The sequence below is a fragment of the Ovis canadensis genome, chromosome 2, assembly GCF_042477335.2.
Source record: "Ovis canadensis isolate MfBH-ARS-UI-01 breed Bighorn chromosome 2, ARS-UI_OviCan_v2, whole genome shotgun sequence".
In the NCBI taxonomy this organism is placed as follows: Eukaryota; Metazoa; Chordata; class Mammalia; order Artiodactyla; family Bovidae; genus Ovis; species Ovis canadensis.
Genome location: NC_091246.1, coordinates 18,505,548 through 18,529,697, shown reverse-complemented (window position 1 = coordinate 18,529,697; position 24,150 = coordinate 18,505,548). Strand labels below are relative to the sequence as shown.

General features: G+C 38.8%; 1 protein-coding gene across 1 annotated transcript; it reads right to left on the bottom strand.

The window, feature by feature from the left end:
* Window positions 1–3,040: 3,040 nt before the first annotated feature.
* LOC138434511 (olfactory receptor 13C3) lies at window positions 3,041–4,051 on the bottom strand. The gene has a single exon (XM_069579346.1). It carries the CDS (start codon window positions 3,992–3,994, stop codon window positions 3,041–3,043), a length of 954 nt encoding a protein of 317 aa, XP_069435447.1. The 5' UTR covers window positions 3,995–4,051.
* Between the last annotated feature and the right edge of the window lie 20,099 nt (window positions 4,052–24,150).

Here is a 24,150-nt window from a genome sequence, read left to right as displayed (position 1 = left end):
AGAACATTCTTGATAGTCCCTTTGACTGCAAGGAGATCCAACCAGTCCATCCTAAAGGAGTTCAGTCCTGGGTGTTCATTGGAAGGACTGATGTTGAAGCTGAAACTCCAATACTTTGGCCACCTGCAAAGAGCTGACTAATTTGAAAAGACCCTGATGCTGGGAAAGATTGAGGGCAGGAGTAGAAGGGGACGACAGAGGATGAGATGGTTGAATGGCATCAATGACTCGATGGACATGGTTTTGGGTGATCTCCAGGAGTTGGTGATGGACAGGGAGGCCTGGCATGCTCGGTTCATGGGGTCACAAAGAGTCGAACATGACTGAGCAACTGAACTGAATTGATGGTACTCGTGAAATCTGAAAACACTGAACGCCAGGGTGGTTGCAAACCATAGTTTTGAGTAATTCTAGCAGAGTTAGGTCAGTGAAGAGAAGAATAAAAATCTCTCCTAAACCATGGTTTCCCAAAAAGATCATACGTTTTACCTAGAAGTCCATCTTTGTGTCTATTGCACAAAGATCTACATTTCTTGAAATACTTATGAAAGGTTGTTGCTGAATTAAAAGATGGCCAGGATTCTTGGCCTCTGAAGGAGAAGAACTTAATCCAGGACCAGAGACGAGGCTTGATCATTCAGACCTTTGTGTGATAACATTTTATTAAAGTATAAGGGAGATAGAGAAAGCTTCTGACTTAGGCATCAGAAGGGGTCAGAAAGAGTACCCCCCTGCTAGTATTCAGCTGGATGTTATATAGTCACTACTGCTACTGCTAAGTCACTTCAGTTGTGTCCTACTCTGTGCAACCCCATAGATGGCAGCCCATCAGGCTCCCCTGTACCTGGGATTCTCCAGGCAAGAACACTGGAGTGGGTTGCCATTTCCTTCTTCAATGCATGAAAGTGAAAAGTGAAAGTGAAGTCACTCGGTCGTGTCCTACTCTTAACGACCCCGTGGACTGCAGCCTACCAGGCTCCTCCATCATGGGATTTTCCAGGCAAGAGTACTGGAGTGGGGTGCCATTGCCTTCTCCACATATAGTCACTAGTCGTCTGTTAATGAAAGAAAAGGAATGTCTTAACTCAGAATGGCACTAGGCTCCTCACTCATAACATGTATTTTGGGATCATCTTGGCACCAAATGGTTCACCTGGGCCATAAAATGATTAACTTGAATCTTGTAGAAGGACGGGTTACCATAAAAGTAGTTTCGTTTACACAGATTCAGTTCAGTTCAGTTCAGTCACTGAGTCATGTCCGACTCTTTGCGACTCCATGAATCGCAGCACTCCAGGAATCGGGCCCCCCTGTCCATCACCAACTCCCGGGGTTCACTCAGATTCACGTCCATCGAGTCAGCAATGCCATCCAGCCATCTCATCCTCTGTCATCCCCTTTTCCTCCTGCCCCCAATCCCTCCCAGCAACAGAGTCTTTTCCAATGAGTCAACACTTTGCACAAGGTGGCCAAAGTACTGGAGTCTCAGCTTTAGCATCATTCCCTCCAAAGAAATCCCAGGGCTGATCTCCTTCAGAATGGACTGGTTGGATCTCCTTGCAGTCCAAGGGACTCTCAAGAGTCTTCTCCAACACCACAGTTGAAAAGCATCAATTCTTTGGCACTCAGCCTTCTTCACAGTCCAACTCTCACATCCATACATGACAACAGGAAAAACTATAGCCTTGACTAGACGGACCTTAGTCGGCAAAGTAATGTCTCTGCTTTTGAATATGTTATCTAGGTTGGTCATAACTTTTCTTCCAAGGAGTAAGCGACTTTTAATTTCATGGCTGCAATCACCATCTGCAGTGATTTTGGAGCCCCCCAAAATAAAGTCTGACACTGTTTCCACTGTTTCCCCATCTATTTCCCATGAAGTGATGGGACCAGATGCCATGATCTTTGTTTTTTGAATGTTGAGCTTTAAGCCAACTGTTTCACTCTCCTCTTTCACTTTCATCAAGAGGCTTTTTAGTTCCTCTTCACTTTCTGCCATAAGGGTGGTGTCATCTGCATATCTGAGGTTATTGATATTTCTCCCAGCAATCTTGATTCCAGCTTGTGTTTCTTCCAGTCCAGTGTTTCTCATGATGTACTCTGCATATAAGTTAAATAAGCAGGGTGACAATATACAGCCTTGACGTGCTCCTTTTCCTATCTGGAACCAGTCTGTTGTTCCATGTCCAGTTCTAACTGTTGCTTCCTGACCTGCATACAGATTTCTCAAGAGGCAGGTCAGATGGTCTGGCATTCCCATCTCTCTCAGAATTTTCCACAGTTTATTGTGATCCACACAATCAAAGGCTTTGGCATAGTCAATAAAGCAGAAATAAATGTTTTTCTGAAACTCTATTCTTTTTTCCATGATTCAGAGGATGTTGGTAATTTGATCTCTTGTTCCTCTGCCTTTTCTAAAACCAGCTTGAACACCAGGAAGTTCACGGTTTATGTATTGCTGAAGCCTGGCTTAGAGAATTTTGAGCATTACTTTACTAGCATGTGAGATGAGTGCAATTGTGTGGTAGTTTGAGCATTCTTTGCCATTGCCTTTCTTTGGCATTGGAATGAAAACAGACCTTTTCCAGTCCTGTGGCCACTGCTGAGTTTTCCCAATTTGCTGGCATACTGAGTGCAGCACTTTCACAGCATCATCTTTCTTACATAGATTAGGGGAACAATATCTGAGTATAACATACTGGTTTGTCAAGTAGGTTCTGAGGCATGAGGCAGGACAGACTTTAAGACAGGGTTTGGGGTAAATGTATAGTACATTAGCATAGCTTAAGACAAACATTTCCATAAGAAAAATGCATTGGTTATCTCAAGGTTTGAGAATAGTTAACTTCAGGTGAAACCAGGTGTCATTATGGCAACACAGTATTTTAAGAGAAACCTCCTTTTAAATTTGTGTAGAGAAGGAAAAAAATATCCCTAGTTTGTTTCCTCCTGCCGCTTAACAGAGATAAAAATGTCTGACACTTGCACGCTATTTCCTCCGTTTGGAGACCCCTGGCCTTCCTGCCTGTTACCCTTTTACTTACTGGATAGGTTTTTTGTTTAGCAAATATTTTACAGCAGCTTTTACATCCTTATTCCTCAAGCTGTAGATTATAGGATTTAGCATGGGAGTCACTACACCATAAAACAGGGAAATGAGCTTGTCAGAAGCTTGCAACTTGTTTTCTCCATGCAGTTCTTGAGACTTAGGTTTGGCATACATAAAGAAGATGGTACCATAAAATATAATTACCACAGTCAAATGTGCTGAGCAGGTAGAAAAGGCCTTATGTCTCCCTCTAGCTGAGTTCATTCTCAAGATGGTATAGAGGATGAACATGTAGGAGAAAAATATGACCAGCAGTGGAAGAACTAGAAATGCCATATTTGATACCATCATTGTGATAATATTGAGAGATATATCAGTACAAGCTAGCTTGAGAACAGCTAATATTTCACATGTGAAATGATTGATTACATTATTCTCACAGAAAGGCAATCGCATGGCAAGTGATGTTTGCACAATTGAGTTGATCCCACCAGAGAGCCACGACACAGAAGCCATCAGAACATACACCACCTTGCTCATGATGACAGGGTATCTCAGAGGGTTACAGATGGCCACATAGCGGTCAAAAGCCATCATGCCAAGGAGCAAACACTCTGTTGAACCCATTGCAAATCCAAAAAACATTTGCACTGCACATCCAGAGAAGGAAATGTTCCTTTTCTTTGAGATTAAGCTCACCAAAGTTGAAGGAACAGAGGAAGATGTATAGCAGATATCCAGAAAAGAGAGGTTTCCCAGGAAGAAGTACATGGGGGAGTGAAGATGGGAATCAAAGATGCTTGCTGTGATGAGAACACCGTTGCCAACTAGAATGACTAGGTACATACTTAGAATTACAACAAAGTAAACAATCTCAGTCTTTGGGTATTCAGAAAGACCCAGAAGAAGAAATTCTAGCACAAATGTCTGGTTAATTTTATCCATGTCCTCTGCTTTCAGGATGTCAAAGGAAGATCTCCTATAAGATATATTTACCGCCAGGAAACAAGTGTTACATGTTACACATTACCTAAACAATTGGTTTTTAAAGAATGTATTATAAGGAGTGTTTGCTTGAAGCCCTGAAGTCCAGTTATCTTCAACAATGTGTATCAACAAAATACAATAAAACTGGAAATGATTAAAGTATCTATGCCATTGCCACTATGTGAAGTTCTACCTATGATTAAAGAAACATACAGAAGTAACTTTTACTGCTATGGAGGACATGTTTCTGGGTTGAGGTTTCTAAAACTCCTGACTAATTAGTGAATATAAGCCTGACAAGTAAAGAGTGGAGATGGCAAAATACCACTCAATAGGACTGGAAATTTTAAATTGAAATTCATGATGGTCAAAATTCACAGAAACTCTGATTTTTGGGGGGCATATATCTTTCTATGCCTGACACTACATAGTATATATTAGTCACCTTAATTGTTTTATAGACAATTAGTAATAATAAATTGAATAGCATAAACTGAAATTTAACATCTGTTTAAACACAGATATCTGTTGATTTCATATTTCAGCTCCTCTTAGTTTCTTGTGTGACTGTTCCTATGACAAGACCACTGCATAGACCAGCTCCACACGAATGTTACAGACAACCTTTGGAGAACATTACATAGTCTCTTCACTTATTTTTACTCTGTGGCTTCATAGTGTATCTTCATAATTTACTCACTTGTCAACCTAAGAGAACAGCAAAAAATGTTTAAATATTTTTTTATAAATAGGTATACATGGGTATATGTACTATTTCATGTTTAACAAAATATAATCATTGTTTGTACTATCCCCATTTTTCACATATTAAAAAATGGAATTTTTCCAAGGTTGACCACATAGTAAATAATAAAGTAGAGCTCAAAGCTCAGATCAAGTGTAGTTCACAGCACCACTACTTTTAGTATACACATAAGTCATCACACAGTAGGATTTTATGAGACTTTTAGCAGAAACATAATAAAAGGAATTAAGATATTTAGATTAATGTGTTTGTCACATTACTGACTGGATGTGAAAACTGATCTTTTCATAATCACCACCATATTCGACATTGATCAAAATCACAAGCTTAGTCCTCACATGGCTAATAGATTTGAGGGTTTCAGCATAGCCACTTTTCACCCACTCTGTCACTTAGTTTGCCATGTGATAGTAGTTGAGGAACTCACTATATAGCAGATATTACTTAGAATCAGAAATCCAATTCAACAGAGGGATTCATACTAAGGAATAATTTAGAATACACAACAGAAATACCACAATTTTGAAGACAAAGACAATAAGGGAATATAAAATCTCAATTTTGGAGACGAAAACTTTAGCCCAAATGACATTGTAAATTTTTATTTGTTCAGCTTAAGTAAAGAATTTTCCTTAAAGAAAAGAAAGAGAAGAAAAAACCTTCATTTCATTTATGCAACAATTTCTTACTTCAGGATCTTGTGTGTCATATTTAAGGCGTGAAATTTGTTCACTTGGCTGATGTCACATGACTAAAATCAGGAACAAGCAATATTCATAGTCCATTACAACTTCACCTAACTGGTAGCATTAAAATTTGTATAAAAATCATGTGTCAACAGCAGGCTATTGTTAGTGAGAACCTTAGAATAGGCAGGGTCACAAAGTCAAATTGACCTTCATTCAACAGTGCCAGGAACAAGGAGGCAAAAATCCAACTCTTATTCTATACTACTTCACATGACAAGTCAAAATTCTCCCCAGTGAGGCTCAGAAATTGGTGAGAGGATGCACTGGATAAGGAACATGAGCACCCTGATCAGACCAATCACTAACAGAAATGGAAGAAGACAGCAAGATTTACCAGGATATATGAAGATGTTTTAACCAGGCTCTTTGAATCCAGGACTCCAGCGACTGTTATCTTCCTCTTCCAGACAACTGCAATGACAATGCATCTGAGGCTATCTAAACTGCTTCTTCCAGTCATCTGTTCCAAGCCTTTCCGTCCTAGGCAGAAATCTCTCACTAAGTCAAACACACCTTGAACTAGGCTTGTTTCGCTACATTTGGTTTACTTCTGCTCCCAGCACTTAAAACTGTTTATGTTGTTACACTGTGAGGTAACAAGAGATGTGGGGGAAGGAGCTTATTTGTCTTGTTCATCCTTCTACACCTAAGTCTAATACAGTGTCAGCACATAATAGATGGGTTCTGACTGACTTGGTGAAGGCTTATTTTCTAAACTCAAGCAATTTCCCATGCAGTATTTGTGAATTAATGATCAGGAAAACTTTAACATGTCACATTTGCTCATCAACATCAGGTTTTAGCTTTTTAAACTATTTTTCAGTCAATACTAACAAACAGCCATCTTATACAAATTATTACCATTTATGCATTGTAACTATAGAGAATAACTTAATATTTATTAAAAATATATGTAACATGGGTTTTGTATAGTGGAAAAGCATCTCATATTAAAATCAAAGTCTTTGGTTTGAGATTCTCTGCCTCTAATTTATAGCTGTCTTCTCATTTGTAAAATGATAAAAATATTTGCCTTACTTTCCTTAGAGGAATATTTTTAGGAAATAATGAGATAGCATATGGAAATTAAGGATTAAGAGAGTGTACAAATAATAATGAAATAGTAATAGTCATAATGACTCACAGCTGTATTTTAGTGATAAACTGATACCTCTATTTCATCAGGCTATTCACATTACAAATTACTACTAAATGATAGCTTTAACTATAGACTGAAAAGATACAATGCCATGACAATCAAGATTTACCATTATTATTAATAAATTATTTCTACTTCCTAAAAGAACTTGCTACACTTCTTGTCAGTACTTACTGTCAGCATTCTGAATTAAGATTAGGATCAACAAACAATGCTTGTTTCCTCAGACGTGGAAGAATAAATATTTGTTATGCATCAGTTGTAATTGTTCCCCTGTTCCCAAAGCAATTTAAAGTTGGAATGAGAGATCAATGGAATGGGAACCTTCTCATGCATTAGGGACATTGTCCCACAGACACAATTAAGAGCGGTGTTGGGAACAAACTGTGACTGAACTAAAACTCCAAAATGAAATGACACTGTTCTACCCATGTAACATTTCAAAACAGGAGCAAATGTTCACCAAAGTAATTTCATGAAATGTGAGAGCTTTTTAGTTCAAATTATTACCAAAATAATGTAAATTCAAAGTAAGAATTTATTAATTCAAATGAAAATTATCAAAATGAAATGCTTGAATTGAAAAGCAATCAATTCAATTGATCAATTCATTGTGAATTCAATGACAAATTTAATGATTTTGCTTTTTTATATTCATTGTTTTAGATAGGTCAATTTTGTGCAGGATGGCATCACCTTTTTTGTAATGGAAAAAGATACTGAAAAGCAATAAAATAAACTCACAGCACAAAAAGGGAATCCACATGTTTAAGGACACAAAGTAAAGAAGAAAAAGAGTAGGAGGAAGAGGGTAAGCAGGAGAGAGAGGAGTAAGAGGGGAAGAAGTACAGAATGGGCAGTTTAAGGTATAAATTCAGGTAGATAAATAATTCATTACTGAATTAAATGTATTAGGAAAATTTATTGAGTTATACTATAGATAATACCAACCTTTGGCAAAGTTACTCTTCAGAAACAAAGAAGAAATAACGACTTTCCCACACAAACAAAGCTGAAGGAATTTAGCACCACGGCTCACTTTACCACAAATGCTAAAAGGAGTTCTTCAAGATGAAATGACAGAACACTAATTAGGAAGCATCACTATGAACAAAACTAGTGGATATGATGGAATTTCAGCTGAGTTATTTAAATCCTTAAAGATGATGCTGTGAAAGTATTGCACTCAATATGCTGGAAAATTTGGAAAACTCAGCACTGGCCACAGGACTGGAAAAGTTCAGTTTTCATTCCAAGGCCAAAGAACATTCAAACTACCACACAACTGCACTCATCTCACACGCTAGAAAGTAATGCTCAAAATTCTCCAAGCCAGGCTTCAACAGTATGTAAACCGAGAACTTCCAGATGCTCAAATTGGATTTAGAAAAAACAGAGGAACCAGAGATCAAATTGCCAATGTCTGCTGGATCATAGAAAAAGCAAGAGAATTCCAGAAAAATCATATATTTCTGCTTCACTGACTATGCATAAAGTCTTTGACTATGCGGATCACAACAAAATGGAAAATTCTGAAAGAGATGGGAATACCAGACCACCTAACCTGCCTCCTGAGTTACTGAATGCAAGTCAAGAAGCAACAGTTAGAACCGGACATGGAACAACAGACTTGTTCCAAATTAGGAAATGAGTACATCAAGGCTGTATATTGTTACCCTGATTATTTAACTTATATGCAGAGTACATCATGAGAAATGCTGGACTGGATGAACCACAAGCTGGTTTCATGATTGCTGCGAGAAATATCAATAACCTCAGATATGCAGATGACACCACCCTTATGGCAGAAAGTGAAGAACAACTAGAAAGCCTCTTGATGAAAGTAAAGAGGAGAGTGAAATAGCTAGCTTAAAACTCAACATCCAAGAAACTAAGATCATGGTATCTGGTCCCATCATTTCAGGGCAAACAGATGAGGAAACAATGGAAATAGTGAGAGACTTTATTTTCTTGAACTCCAAAATCACTGCAGATGGTGACTAAATCCATGAAATTAAAAGACATTTGCTCCTTGGAGGGAAAGCTATGACAAACTTAGACAGCATATTAAAAAGCAGAGACATTATTTTGCTGACAAAGGTCCATATAATCTAAGCTATGGTGTTTCCAGTAATCATGTATGGATATGAGAGGTGGACCATAAAGAAAGCTGAGTGAAAAAGAATTGATGCTTTTGAACTGTGGTGTTGGAGGACTCTTAAGAATCCCTTGGACAGCAAGGAGATCCAACCAGTCCATCCTAAAGAAAATCAGTCCGGAATATTCATTGGAATGACTGATGCTGAAGCTGAAGCTCCAATACTTTGGCCAACTTATGCAAAGAATCAACTCATTGGAAAAGACCTTGATGCTGGGAAAGACTGAAGGCAGGAGGAGAGGGATGACAGAGGATGAGATGGTAGGATGGCATCACTGCCTTGATGGACATGAGTTTGAGCAAGCTCCTGGAGTTGGTGATGGACAGGGAAGCATGGTGTGCTGTAGTCCATGGGGTTGCAGAATCGGACACAACTGAGCAACTCAACTGAACTGAACTAAATTAGTAACATGAAAACATGTAAAAATACTCAGCACTTTGAAACACTTAGTTTAATAAAATTCTAAGTCTATAATAGGATGTTATATTAGCCATTTAAATATAGTATAAAAACTAAAGGAAAAGGACATTAAAAATTACTGTGATAAATAGAGACTATAAAAATAGGCAAAATATCCTGTTAAAAACATAAAAAGGAGGATTTAAAGGGCAGTATGCATGTCAGGAAGCAACAGTTAGAACTGGACATGGAACAACAGACTGGTTCCAAATAGGAAAAGGAGTATGTGTAGGCTGTGTATTGTCACCCTGCTTATTTAACTTATATGCAGAGAACATCATGAGAAATGCTGGACTGGAAGAAACACAAGCTGGAATCAAGATTGCCGGGAGAAATATCAATAACCTCAGATATGCAGATGACACCACCCTTATGGCAGAAAGTGAAGAAGAAATAAAAAGCCTCTTGAAGAAAGTGAAAGTGGAGAGTGAAAAAGTTGGCTTAAAGCTCAACATTCAGAAAATGAAGATCATGGCATCTGGTCCTATCACTTCCTGGGAAATAGATGGGGAAACAATGGAAACAGTGTCAAACTTTATTTTCTAGGGCTTCAAAATCACTGCAGATGGTGACTGCAGCCATGAAATTAAAAGATGCAATAAATAAATAAATAAAAGACACTTAGTCCTTGGAAGAAAAGTTATGACCAACCTAGATAGTATATTCAAAAGCAGAGACATTACTTTGCCAACTAAGGTCCGGCTAGTCAAGGCTATGGGTTTTCCAGTAGTCATGTATGGATGTGAGAGTTGGACTGTGAAGAAGACTGAGCGCCAAAGAATTGATGGTGCTGCAAAAGACTCTTGAGAGTCCCTTGGACTGCAAGGAGATCCAACCAGTCCATTCTGAAGGAGATCAGCCCTGGGATTTCTTTGGAAGGAATGATGCTAAAGCTGAAACTCCAGTACTTTGGCCACCTCATGCAAAGTGTTGACTCATTGGAAAAGACTGATGCTTGCAGGACTGGGGGCAGGAGGAGAAGGGGATGACCGAGGATGAGATGGCTGGATGGCATCACTGACTCGATGGACATGAATCTGAGTGAACTCCGGGAGTCGGTGATGGACAGGGGGGCCTGGCGTGCTGCGACTCATGGGGTCGCAAAGCGTCGGACATGACTGAGCAACTGAACTGAACTGAACTGAAGTTTCTATCAGCATAAAATAGACTATTGTATGTTTTATGTAAGCTATATGGTAACTATAAATTTAACCATGATAAATTCACAAAAGATAAAGAGATGAGAATCAGCATATCACAGGGAAAATCAGCATCCATAAAAGTAGGCAGCAAGAGGAAAAAAGATACAATGGAAATATGTAAAAGCCATAATGTTATTAATAAGGAGGTATTAGTAAGTCACCACATATCAAAAATTATTCTAAATGTAAATGGATTGACATCTCCAATCAAAAGATCCAAGTGGCTGGATGAATTTAGGGGAAAAAAAAGACCCTCGAGTCTCTGCCTTCATCCCAGCCCTCTAGGTCATCACAGAGCACCAAGCAGAGTACCTTATGCTATATAGCTTCTTCCTGTTAGCTATTTTAAACATGGTAGTGTACATATCATGCTACTCTCTCAATTCTTCCCACATTCTCCTTCCTCCACTATGTACACAAGTCCATTCTCTACATCTACAACTCTATTTCTACCCTGCAAATAGGTTTATTAGTAACATTTTTCTAGATCCCATATATACATTAACATACAATTTTTTTCTCTTTTTGGCTAATTTCACTATGTATAACAGGATCTAGGGTCATCCACTTCATTTCAGCTCAAGAGGAAGTGGATATATGCATACCTAAAGCTGATTCACATTGTATAGCAGAAATCAATACAACAAGCAATTATCCTCCAATTAAAAATAAAAACAAACAAAAAATAAGACCCAACAATATTTTGCCTTAAAACTTCAGTTTTAAGGACACACATGAACTGAACGTGAGGGGATGGCAAAATATATTCCATGCAAATACAGTGCAAAAGACAATGCGGGGCTTCCCTAGTGGCTCAGAGGTTAAAGCCTCTGCCTGCAATGCGGGAGATCTGGGTTCAATCCCTGGGTCAGGAAGATCCCTTGGAGAAGAAAATGGCAACCCACTCCAGTATTCTTGCCTGGAGAATCCCACGGACAGAGGAGCCTGGTGGGCTACAGTCCATGGAGTCGCAAAGAGTTGGACCTGACTGAGTGACTTCACTTTCACTTTCATACTTAGATCAGATAAAATAGACTTTAAGACAGAAATTTTCATGGGAGACAAAGAAGTTCATTACATAATGACAAAGGAGTGGATTCATCAAGGAAACATAGCAATTATATAAGCACCCTACAAAAAAAGCACCTAAATATATTGAGTAAATACTAACTGATATAAAGGTAGAAATAGTAACACAGAAATAGTAGGGTGCCGGGGTCCAGCCCCGGTGGATCCAGGGAATTCGAAGGGTGGGCGGCGTTGGTGTGGAAAGACTTGTTTATTTATTAATATAAGATTAGATTAAGAAACTGTAGCCTAGTAGGAAGATTAAGTGGAGGAAGAGGGCTGAATAGCTTGGTTTACACGGAAGGCCAATAAAATTCCAGACAAGGAATTTGCACCATCTACTTTGGGCCACCGGCGCCCGCTTGAATATCTAAGGGTGCCTCGCCTTAAGCTCCCTTTCCTGCGGGTCTTAACAGCCAGGGCAAGTAAGTAGACCTGGCGAGCCTCCGCGCCCCAGGTGGAGATTCAGCCTGAAGTTGAAGTAAAGAGCAGAGAGAGGGAAGGGAAAGAAGAAGAGAGAGAAAAAGACACGGGGGGAGCCAGAGTCCCAAGAAACCAGGCCGAGAGACTAGTTTGAGAAACTGGTCCGAGAAACTGGCCCCATCCTTTATTGTTCAGAAGGCCTTTTATACTTTTGATAAAACATGGAGATCAATGGGTAACACAAAATTATGTAGCGTTCGCAGCCCAGACTCTTTCTGTATATCATTTTGTATACAAAAGGTCTCAGGTGATTTACATTATCTTCTGGCCAACAGGCTTGTTAACACTTTTTGGCTCTCTTCCTTAATGAATGTTAATTTTGTTTCCCCTGAAGTGTTTTTCTTTAATCTGCATCTCCTTAAAGCATTAAAGTTACATCTCTATAGAACAAAGGTGCAGTGGGTTATAACAAAGAAGGTACTTAACTCAAAGATCTAATGTTGCTAATACCAGGTCTACTACTTGTTTTTCTATATACCAACTATATCTACAAATAAAGGATATGAAAATTTGGCAGCAAGTATTGACTCAACAAATGAAACTTTTAATCAGTCCTATTCTAAAGATTTTGACTCCTCGGAAGCTCCTACATTCCTAGGATGTTTTAAGCTTCCTGTGCCTCCTGTGGTCAGGAGGCCTCAAACAATCACATGCGCAGCTGTAAGTCCTGCAGGCAGGCTAGAAAGCCATCAGAGGAGTATTTGGATTGAAACACTCTTTCAAATGCAGAAGACTAAAGCCCTGAATTGACTTTTTCCAGAAAATGTCAGAAGAGTGGAAAAGCAGAGCACAAAAGCCGGCAGATTTTTGTTGGGGTACATGCTTAGGAATTTCCAGAGGGGTCCCTGAAGTCTGAGCACGCCTTGCATATGTCAGCTTCCTTCCTCATGACCTTGTCATGGGCGGGATTCCTCACACTGGCTCCCGGCATCAGGGAGATTCAATACCCCCACTTTCAGCAATGGATAGATCATACAGGCAGAAAATTAACATGAAAATATTGGATTTAAGTCATACTTTCAGCTAAATGGACCTAAAAGACATATACAGAACAGTCTATCCAAGAGCAGCAGAATATCCATTCCTCTCAAGTACACAAGGAACATTCTCCAGGATAGATCACAAAAATGTCTACCATAGGCTACAAAACAAGCCTTGGCATATGTAAGAAGACTGAAGTCATATCAAGTATCTTTTTTTCATACCCAATAGTATGAAATTAGAAACCAACCAAGGGAAAGCTGGATAATTTACAAATATGTGAAAACAAAACAACACACCTATGAGTAACCAAAGTGTAAAAGGTATGACCCAGAGGGATGGTATGGGGAGGGAGGTGGGAGGGGGGTTCAGGATTGGGAACACGTGTACACCCATGGCAGATTCATGTTGATATATGGCAAAACCAATACAATATTGTAAAGTAATTAGCCTCCAATTAAAATAAATAAATTTAAATTTTAAAAAAATCCAAAGGGAAGTTAAAAAATATGTTGAAATAAATGAAAATGGAAATACACACTAAAACAGATAAAGTACTGCAAAAGCAGTTCAGAAAGAGAAGTTTATAATGATAAATAAATGTATAAAAGGAAAAGAAAGATCTCAAATAACCTAACTTCAAGGAACTAGAAAGAGAAGAAAAATCAAGCCCAAAGTTAGCAATAAGGAGGAAATACGTAGCTCAGAGTGTAAATAAATGAAGTAAGACCAGAAAAACAAGGTGAAAGATTGATAAACATTAGAGGTGGCTTTTTTACAAAGATAAAATTGATAAACAAAGCCTTCAGCTAGGCTAAGAAAAAGAGAGAGAAAACTCAAATATATAAAATCAGAAATAAAAGATGACACATTACAAATGATAGTAAGGAAATACATAGGATCATAAGAGACTGCTATTAACAATTATATGCCAATAAATTAGATAACCTGAAAGAAATTTATAAATTCCTGGAAAGAAGCAGTTTACCCAGAATGAATCATGAAGGTACAAACAATCTGATGAGACTAATAATTATAAATCCCCCAATAAAAACAGACCCAGGACCAAATGCTTTACTGGTAAATTTCACCAAACATTTAAAGAATTAATATCAATCCTTCTCAAATTCATCCAAAAAGAAAGAAAGAAAGGGGAAGGAGAACTCCCAAACTTATTTTCAAAGGTCAACATTACCCTCACACCAAAGTCAGATAAGGACACTACAAGGGAAAAAAAAAAAAAAAACTATAGACCAATATCCCTGAAGAATAGAGATGCAAAAATTCTCAGCCAAATATTGGCAAACTGAATTTAAAAGCATATTACAAGAATCATACACCACGATCAAGTGAGATTTATCACTGGAATGCAAAGATGGTTCAACATACATAAGTCAATATATGCAATAGATCACAATAATAGAATAAAAGATTAAAATCACATGATAATCTCAATAGACGCAGAAAAGAGACAAAATTACAATATTACAATATTTTCTCATGATTAAAAAGAATAAGTAAGTTGGGTACATAAGGAACACATCTCAACTTAATAAAGGCTATCTATAACAGAATAAAAGCTGACATTATATTTCACAGTTAAACGTGGAAAGTTTCTCATCAAGAAACAGAAATAAGTCAATGGTACTCCCCCTTCATGGATTATAGCCTTGCTATGGCACAGGGGCTTAGGTAACTCATTGAAGCTGTAAGCCATACCATGCAAGGCCACCCAAGACAGAAGGGTCATAATGAAGAATTCTGACAAAATGTGGTCTACTGGAAGAGGAGATGGCAAAGCACTCTAGTAGTCTTGTTGGGAGAACTCCATAAACATGAAAAGGCAAAAAGATATGACAGAAGATTAGCCCCCCAAGTTGGAAGGTGTCAGGATACTGGGGAAGACTGGAGGGCAATTACTAATAACTACGGAAAGAATGAAGTGGTTGGGTCAAAGCAGAAACAGTGCTCAGTTGTGGATGTGTCTGGTGGTGAAAGTAAAGTCAAATGTTGTAAAGAAAAATGTTACACAGGAAACCGGAATGTTAGGTCCACGAATCAAGGCAAATTGGATGCAATCAAGTAGGAAATGGCAAGAGTAAACATCAACATCTTAGGAATCAGTGAGTAAAATGGATGAGAATGGGCAAATTTAATTCAGATGACCGTTGTATCTACTACTGTGGGCAAGAATCCCTTAGAAGAAATGGAGTAGCCCTCATAGTCAACAAGAATCTGAAATGTAGTACGTGGGAACAATCTCAAAAACAACAGAATGACCTCAGTTCATTTCCAAGGCAAACCATGCAACATCACAGTAATCAAAGTCTATGCCCCAATTACTGATGCCAACGAAGCTGAAGTTTCCTGGTTCTATGAAGACCTATAAGACCTTCTAAAACTAACACCAAAAATAGATGTCCTTTTCATCATGGAGGGTTGGAATGCAAAAGTAGGAAGTCAAGAGATACCAGGAATAAAAGGCAAGTTTGGCCTTGGTGTACAAAATTAAGCAGAGCAAAGGCTAACAAGTTTTGTCAAGAAAATAAGCTGGTCATAGCAAACACCCTTTTCCAACAACACAAAAGATGACTCTACACATAGACATCACCAGGTAGTCAATATCAAAAACAGACTGATTATGATCTTTGCAATCAAAGAGAAGTTCTGGAGAAGTTCTGTAAAGTCAGCAAAAACAAGACCTGGGGCTGACTGTGGCTCACATCATGAGCTCCTTATTGCAAATTCAAATTTAAATTGGAGAAAGTAGAGAAAACCACTAGGCCATTCAGGTATGATCTATATCAAATCCATTATAGTTATACAGTGGAGGTGATAAATAGATTTAAGGGATTAGATCTGGTAGACAGAGTGACTGAAGAACTATGGACAGAAGTTCATAACATTGTAAAGGGGGCAGTAACCAAAACCATTACAAAGGGAAAAACACAAACAAATGCAAGAAGGTGAAGTAGTTGTCTGAGGAGGCTTTACAAATAGCTGACAAAAGAGAAGTAAAACACCAGGGAGAAAGGGAAAGATGTGCCCAGCTGATGCAAAGTTCCAGAGAAGAACAAGGAAAGATAAGAAGGCCATCTTAAATTATCAATGCAAAGAAATAGAGACAACAATAAAATGGGGAAGAAAAGAGACCTCTTTAAAAGAATCAGAGATGGCAAAGGAACATTTCATGCAAGGATAGGCATGATAACAGACAGAAACATTAAGGACCTGACAGAAGCAGAAGAAATTAAAAAGAGGTGGCAGGAATACACAGAAGAATGACACAAAAAGTTCTTAATGACTCAGATAACCATGATTCTGTGGTCACTCACCTAGAGCTGGACATCACGGAGTATAAAGTCAACTGGACCTTAGGAAGCATTATGATGAACAAAGTAAGTGGAGGTGATGGAATTCCAGCTGAATTATTTAAAATCCTAAAAGATGATGCTGTTGAAGTGCTACCCTCAATGTGTCGGCAAATTTGGAAAACTCAGCATTAGCCACAGGACTGGGAAAGATCAGTTTTCATTGCAATCCTGAAGTGCAAACAATGTTCAAACCAAACAATGTTCAAACTGAAGTACAACTGTGCTCATTTCACAAGCTAGCAAGTTTATGCTCAAAATTCTTCATGCTAGGCTTCAGCAGTATGTGAACCAAGAACTTGCAGATATACAAGCTGGGTTTCAAAGAGGCAGCAGAACCAGAAATCGTATTGCCAAGTTTGTTTGTTTGTTTTTGTTGTTGTGGGTTTTTTTGTTTTTTATGTTTTGTGTTTTTTTTGCATTATGGAGAAAGGAAAGGAATTCCAGAAAAGCATCTACTTCTGCTTCACTGACTACCCTGAAGCCTTTGATTGTGTGGGTTACAACAAACTGTGGAAAATTCTTAAAGAAATGGGAATTCCAGACCACCTTAGCTGTATGCAGGTCAAATGGCAACAGTTAGAACTAGACACGGAACAACTGAATGGTTCAAAATTGGGAAAGGAGTACAACAAGACTGTATATTGTCACCCTGCTTATTTAATTGATATGCAGGGTACATCGTGCGAAATGCCATGTTGGATGAATCACAAGTTGGAATCAAGATTGCTGGGAGCAATATCAATAATCTCAGATATGCAGAAGATAAACCTCTAATGGAAGAAAGTGAAGAGGAGCTAAAGAGCCTCTTGATGAAGGTGAAGGAGGAGAGTGAAAAAGTTGGCTTACAACTCAACATTCAAAAAGCTAAGATCATGGCATCTGGTCCCATTAGTTCATAGCAAATAGAAAGGGGAAAAGTGGAAACAATGACAGATTTTATTTTTCTGGGCTCCTAAATCACTTCAGAAAATGACTGCAGCCATGAAATTAAAAGACACTTGCTCCTTGGGAATGACAAACCCGGATAGCATATTAAAATGCAGAGATGTCACTTTGGCAACAAAGGTCCATATGGTCAGCTATGGTTTTTCCAGTAGTCATGTACAGATGAGAGAGTTGGATCATAAATAAGACTGATCAAAGAATCAACAATTTTGAATTGTGGTTCTGGAGAAGACTCTTGAGAGTCCCTTGGACTGCAAGGAGATCAAATTAGTCAATCCTAAAGGAAATCAACCCTGAATGTTCATTGGAACGATTGATGCTGAAACTGAATCTCCAATACTTCGCCCACCTAATTTGAAGAGCCAACTCATTGGAAAAGTCCCTATGCTGGGAAAGATTGAAGGCAAAAGGAGAAGGTGGCAACAGTGCATCAAATGGTTAGATAGCATTATCAACCCAACAGACATGAATTTGAGCAACTCTGGGAGATACTGGAGGGCACAGAAGCATAGGGTGCTATTTTCCATGATGTCACAGACAGTCCAACATGACTTAGCAACTGAACAACAAAAAAAAGATTTAGTTTTTTCCCACCATCCCTAATTATATTCTGTGGCATACAACTAAGCCATTGCTATATATATATATATGTTGAAAATCAATGAACAAACATTTGGATATCACATTTAGCTTGCAAATGGCTTTCATCGTATTATATCTCTTGATTCATTCATGGAATCTATGAAGAAGCTACTGGTAAACAGATGAGTAAACCTAGATTCTGAAAAGTAGTGCAGCCCTCTCCTTCACAGCATGTGGAAGATTTAGAATTTGGAATCTGGTATCCTAAGAATGTAATTTATGATCTAATATTCTTTTAATTACAACTAATAATTATGATCATCAAAAAAGTGAGAGAGTTCTAGAAAAACATCTACTTCTGTTTTATTGACTGTGCCAAAGCCTTTGACTGTGTGGATCACAATAAACTGTGGAAAATTCTTCAAGAGATGGGAATACCAGGCCACATGACCTGCCTCCTGAGAAATCTGTACGCAGGTTAAGAAACAACAGTTAGAACTGGACATGGAATAACACTGGTTCCAAATCAGGAAAGGAGTACATCAAGGCTGTATATTGTCACACTGCTTATTTAACTTATATGCAGAGTACATCATGAGAAATGCTGGGCTGGATGAATCACAAGTTGGAATCAAGAATGCTGGGAGAAATATCAATACCTTCAGATATGCAGATGACACCACCCTTATGGCAGAAAGCAAAAAAGAACTAAAGAGCCTAGATGAAAGTAAAAGAGGAAAGTAAAAAAGTTGGCTTAAAACTCATCATTCAGAAAACTATGATCATGGCATCTGATCCTATCACTTCATGGCAAATAGATGGGGAAACAATGGAAACAGTGAGAGACTTGATATTTTTGGACTCTAAAATCATTTCAGATGGTGACTGCAGCCATGAATTTAAGACACTTGCGCCTTGGAAGAAAAGTTATAACCAATGTAGATAGCATATTAAAAAGCAGAGACATTACTTTGCCAACAAAGGTCTGTCTAGTCAAAGCTATGGTTTTTCCAGGAGTCATGTATGGATGTGAGATTTGGACTATAAAGAAAGCTGAGTGCCGAAGAAGTGATGCTTTTGAACTGTGGTGGTTGAGAAGTATCAGTAACCTCAGATACACAGATATTGGAGAAGACTTGAGAGTCCCTTGGACAGCAAGGAAATCAAACCAGTCAATCCTAAAGGAAATCAGTCCTGAATATTCATTGGAAGGACTGATGATAAAGCTGAAACTCCAATACTTTGGCCACCTGATGCAAAGAACTGATTCATTGGAAAAGACCCTGATGCTGGGAAAGATTGAAGGTGGGAGGAGAAGAGGACAACAGAGGATGAGATGGTTAGATGGCATCATCAATTCAATGGGCGTGAGTTTGAGCAAGTTCCGAGAGTGGGTGATGGACAGGGAAGCCTAGTGTGCTGCAGTCCATGGGGTAGCAAAGAATCAGACACAACTAAGTGACTGAACTGACTGACTTACTGGAACACACAGAACAAAGTTACATATAGTTCCACCACTTATTACAATTATTTTTAAGTAGATGAATTAAGATTGTTAATTGGAGTTTTAGTAACAAACTCTCAAAAATTAGTAGAAATGAATAGACATAAAAGTAGTATAGTGCTCTGAAAAGAACTATGAACCAATTCAACATAATTAAGATTGATACAATTTTCCCACAATAGCAGGATACAAATTCTATTCAGATTCCCACAGACTATAAACCAGAAGACACTGAAACTTATCAGGGACATAATGAAGATGCAACAATGTCATGGTCTAAAGGTACTGAAATCATACAAAGTCTGTTCTCTTATCACTGTGAAATTAATTTTAGAAATCCATAACAAAAGATATTTGAAAATAACCCACATATTTTCGAGTGCAATGTAACATTTACCAAGAGATATCTTTGACTTAGCTACTGAAAGACTCAGTAAAGTTAAAAGATTCAAAGAAAACAAAGGTAATTGCAGAGAATGAAGGATTTAAATGAGAAATTAATATCAAACATACTTTTAAAACTCCATATTTGGAAACTAAATTTTCCACTCTTAAATGATGGGTATATCTAAGAAGCCATAACAAGGAAAATCAGAAAATATTTGTAACAGTAAAAATGAAGAGAATTTATCATATTTTGTTGGAAGCTGCTCAATGTAACTAAGCAAAATTCAGAATCTTGAATAACGTTAAGAAAACAATGGATACTAGCACAAAATTTTGTGAAATTTGAACAAAATCTTTAGTTAATAATACTTTCAGTTCAGTTCAGTTCAGTCACTCAGTCATGTCCAACTCTTTCCAACCCCATGAATCGCAGCACGCCAGGCCTCCCTGTGCATCACCAACTCCCAAAGTTCACTAAAACTCCTGTCCATCGAGCTGGTGATGTCATCCAGCCATCTCACCCTCTGTGGTCCCCTTCTCCTGCCCCCAATCCCTCCGAGCATCAGAGTCTTTTCCAATGAGTCAACTCTTCGCATGAGGTGGCCAAAGTATTGGAGTTTCAGCCTCAGCTTCAGTCCTTTCAATGAACACCCAGGACTGATCTCCTTTAGGATGGACTTGTTGGATGTCTTTGCAGTCCAAGGGACTCTCAAGAGTCTTCTCCAACACCACAGTTCAAAAGCATCAATTCTTCGGTGCTCAGCTTTCTTCACAGTCCAACTCTCACATCCATACGTGACTACTGGAAAAACCATAGCCTTGACTAGACGGACCTTTGTTGGCAAACTAATATCTCTGCTTTTGAATATGCTACCTAGGTTGCTCATAACTTTCCTTCCAAAGAGTAAGCGTCTTTAATTTCCTGGCTGCAATCTCCATCTGCAGTGATTTTGGAGCCCCAAAAAATAAAGTCTGACACTGTTTCCCTATCTATTTCCCATGAAGTGATGGGACCAGATGCCATGATCTTAGTGTTCTGAATGTTGAGCTTTAAGCCAACTTTTTTGCTCTCCTCTTTCACTTTCATCAAGAGGCTTTTTAGTTCCTCTTCACTTTCTGCCATAAGGGTGGTGTCATCTGCATATCTGAGGTTATTGATATTTCTCCCAGCAATATTGATTCCACCTTGTGCTTCTTCCAGCCCAGCGTTTCTTATGATGTACTCTGCATATAAGTTAAATAAACAGGGTGACAATATACAGCCTTGACATACTCCTTTTCCTATCTGGAACCAGTCTGTTGTTCCATGTCCAGTTCTAACCGTTGTTTCCTGATCTGCATATAGGTTTCTCAAGAGGCAAGTCAGGTGGTCTGGTATTCCCATCTCTCTTAGAATTTGCCAGAGTTTATTGTGATCCACACAGTCAAAGGCTTTGGCATAGTCAATAAAGCAGAAATAGATGTTTTTCTGGAATTCTCTTGCTTTTTCCATGATTCAGAGGATGTTGGCAATTTGATCTCTTGTTCCTCTGCCTTTTCTAAAACCAGCTTGAACATCTGGAAACTCACGGTTCACATACCGCTGAAGCCTGGTTTGGAGAATTTTGAGCATTACTTTACTAGCATGTGAGATGAGTGCAATTGTGTGGTAGTTTTAATATTCTTTGGCATTGCCTTTCTTTGGGATTGGAATGAAAACTGACCTTTTCCAGTCCTGTGGCCACTGCTGAGTTTTCCAAATTTGCTGACATACTGAGTGCAGCACTTTCACAGCATCATCTTCCAGGATTTGAAATAGCTCAACTGGAATTCCATCACCTCCACTAGCTTTGTGATACTTTATCATATGTTAATTTCCTGGTATATTTTTTATAACATAGTATTTCTTTATATCCTCAGAATTGGATTAGAATTTCAAGCCCCATTCATTTAAAAAAAAAAATCACCAAAATAGTAAGTTTTCTAGATTTTCATCAGTAATATCAGATGCAAGAATAAATGGAAATATATCCAAGTTTTTGAGTGAATATAAATTAGGAATCTAGCATTCTATTCGGAGAAGGCAATGGCAACCCACGCCAGTACTCTTGCCTGGAAAATCCCATGGATGGAGGAACCTGGTCAGCTGCAGTCCATGGGATTGCTAAGAGTCTGACAGTTCCTTTTCACTTTTCATTTTCATGCATTGGAGATGGAAATGGCAACCCACTCCAGTGTTCTTGCCTGGAGAATCCCAGGGACGGCGGAGCCTGGTGGGCTGCCGTCTATGGGGTCGCACAGAGTCGGACACGACTGAAGCAACTTAGCTGCTGCAACAGCAGCAGCATTCTATTTATATTTAGTCAAACAAGGGGGACCAAACTGGCATGAATTATTTAGCTAAGCAAAAATCCACAAGTTTTTAATATATATGTATATATTATACATACTATTTATATATATATGTATATAAAATCTTTTCTACTACATTTGATAAAGGCTTGAGAAAGAACAACAAATGAGATGGAGAAATTGGAAAACATAAATTTAATGAAATAGGAGTACTGAATATGAAATAGAAAAGTGAAACTAGATAAAAGCTAAAGATCATCATATAGTTCAGTTTTTTAAAACAGAGCTGCTTGTTAGAATCATATCTGGAGCTTTGGAGAACAAAACCATTACCAGGGCATTTGTATTTTTTAAACAAATTCCAAGAAAATTCTAAAGTGCAGTTGGATTTTACAAAGTGATTACAGGATTTTCTATTAAATGGTAGTTGTAGTGATAAAGAATTCTATTATTTTCTGTTGATCAATCATGATACACTGGTATTAAAATAAACAATAGTTACATAGTGAAAGTTGCTCAGTTGTGTCTGACTCTTTGTGGCCCCATGGGCTATACAGTCTATGGAATTCTCCAGGCCAGAACTGGAGTGAGTTACCTTTCCCTTCTCCAGGGGATCTTTCCAACCCAAGGATTGGACCCAGGTCTTCCACATTGCAGGCAGATTTTTTACCAGCTGAGCCACGGGGGAAGCCCATGAATACTGGTGTGGGTAGCCTATCCCTTCTCCAGGGGATCTTCCCAACCCAGGAATCAAACCAGGGTCTCCTGCATTGCAGGTGGATTCTTTACCAAGTGAGCAATCAGGGAAGCAGAACAAACCAAGGTAGGTTCTCGACCATGGCTCCATGGGACAGTGGAAAAGCTGAGGCTAGAGTTTGAGGCAGCTTGAGCTGAAGCTCTCGCTAATGTTCCCAGCCCCACAATGTCCACCTTCTTGTGCCTCAGGCCTCCAGGTGCAAAGTCTGACCCCTGCGTGGAGCCCAGGATCTGAGAGGAGGTCAAGAGACCCCTCCTGTGCTAGGCGAGCCAGGCTTGCCCTGCATGCAAACAAATGGACATGTTCAGATGTAGTTTCTGGAGGCTATATGAAAGTGAAAGTGAAGAATGAAAAAGTTGGCTTAAAGCTCAACATTCAGAAAATGAAGATCATGGCATCTGGTCCCATCACTTCATGGGAAATAGATGGGGAAACAGTGGAAACAGTGTCAGACTTTATTTTGGGGGGCTCCAAAATCACTGCAGATGGTGATTGCAGCCATGAAATTAAAAGACGCTTACTCCTTGAAAGAAAAGTTATGACCAACCTAGATAGCATATTGAAAAGCAGACATTACTTTGCCAACAAAGGTCCATCTAGTCAAGGCTATGGTTTTTCCAGTGGTCATGTATGGACGTGAGAGTTGGACTGTGAAGAAAGCTGAGCACTGAAGAATTGATGCTTTTGAACTGTGGTGTTGGAGAAGACTCTTGAGAGTCCCTTGGACTGCAAGGAGATCCAACCAGTCAATCCTGAAGGAGATCAGCCCTGGGATTTCTTTGGAGGGAATGATGCTGAAGCTGAAACTCCAGTACTTTGGCCACCTCATGCGAAGAGTTGACTCACTGGAAAAGACTCTGATGCTGGGAGGGACTGGGGGCAGGAGGAGAAGGGGACGACAGGATGAGATGGCTGGATGGCATCACTGACTCGATGGACGTGAGTCTGAGTGAACTCCGGGAGTTGGTGATGGACAGGGAGGCCTGGCATGCTGCGATTCATGGGGTTGCAAAGAGTCGAACACGACTGAGCGACTGAACTGAACTGATGAGCCCTTATTACTCTTCAAGTTGTATATCCTCTTAGAAAATAACTCTCAGTCACCCTCAGGCAGCACCAGGAAGTGGAATAGTTACATAATCACAACAGTAAAAGATGTTTATAAGTTACCATAATCAATAGCCAGGCAAAAAATAAAAAAGATAATT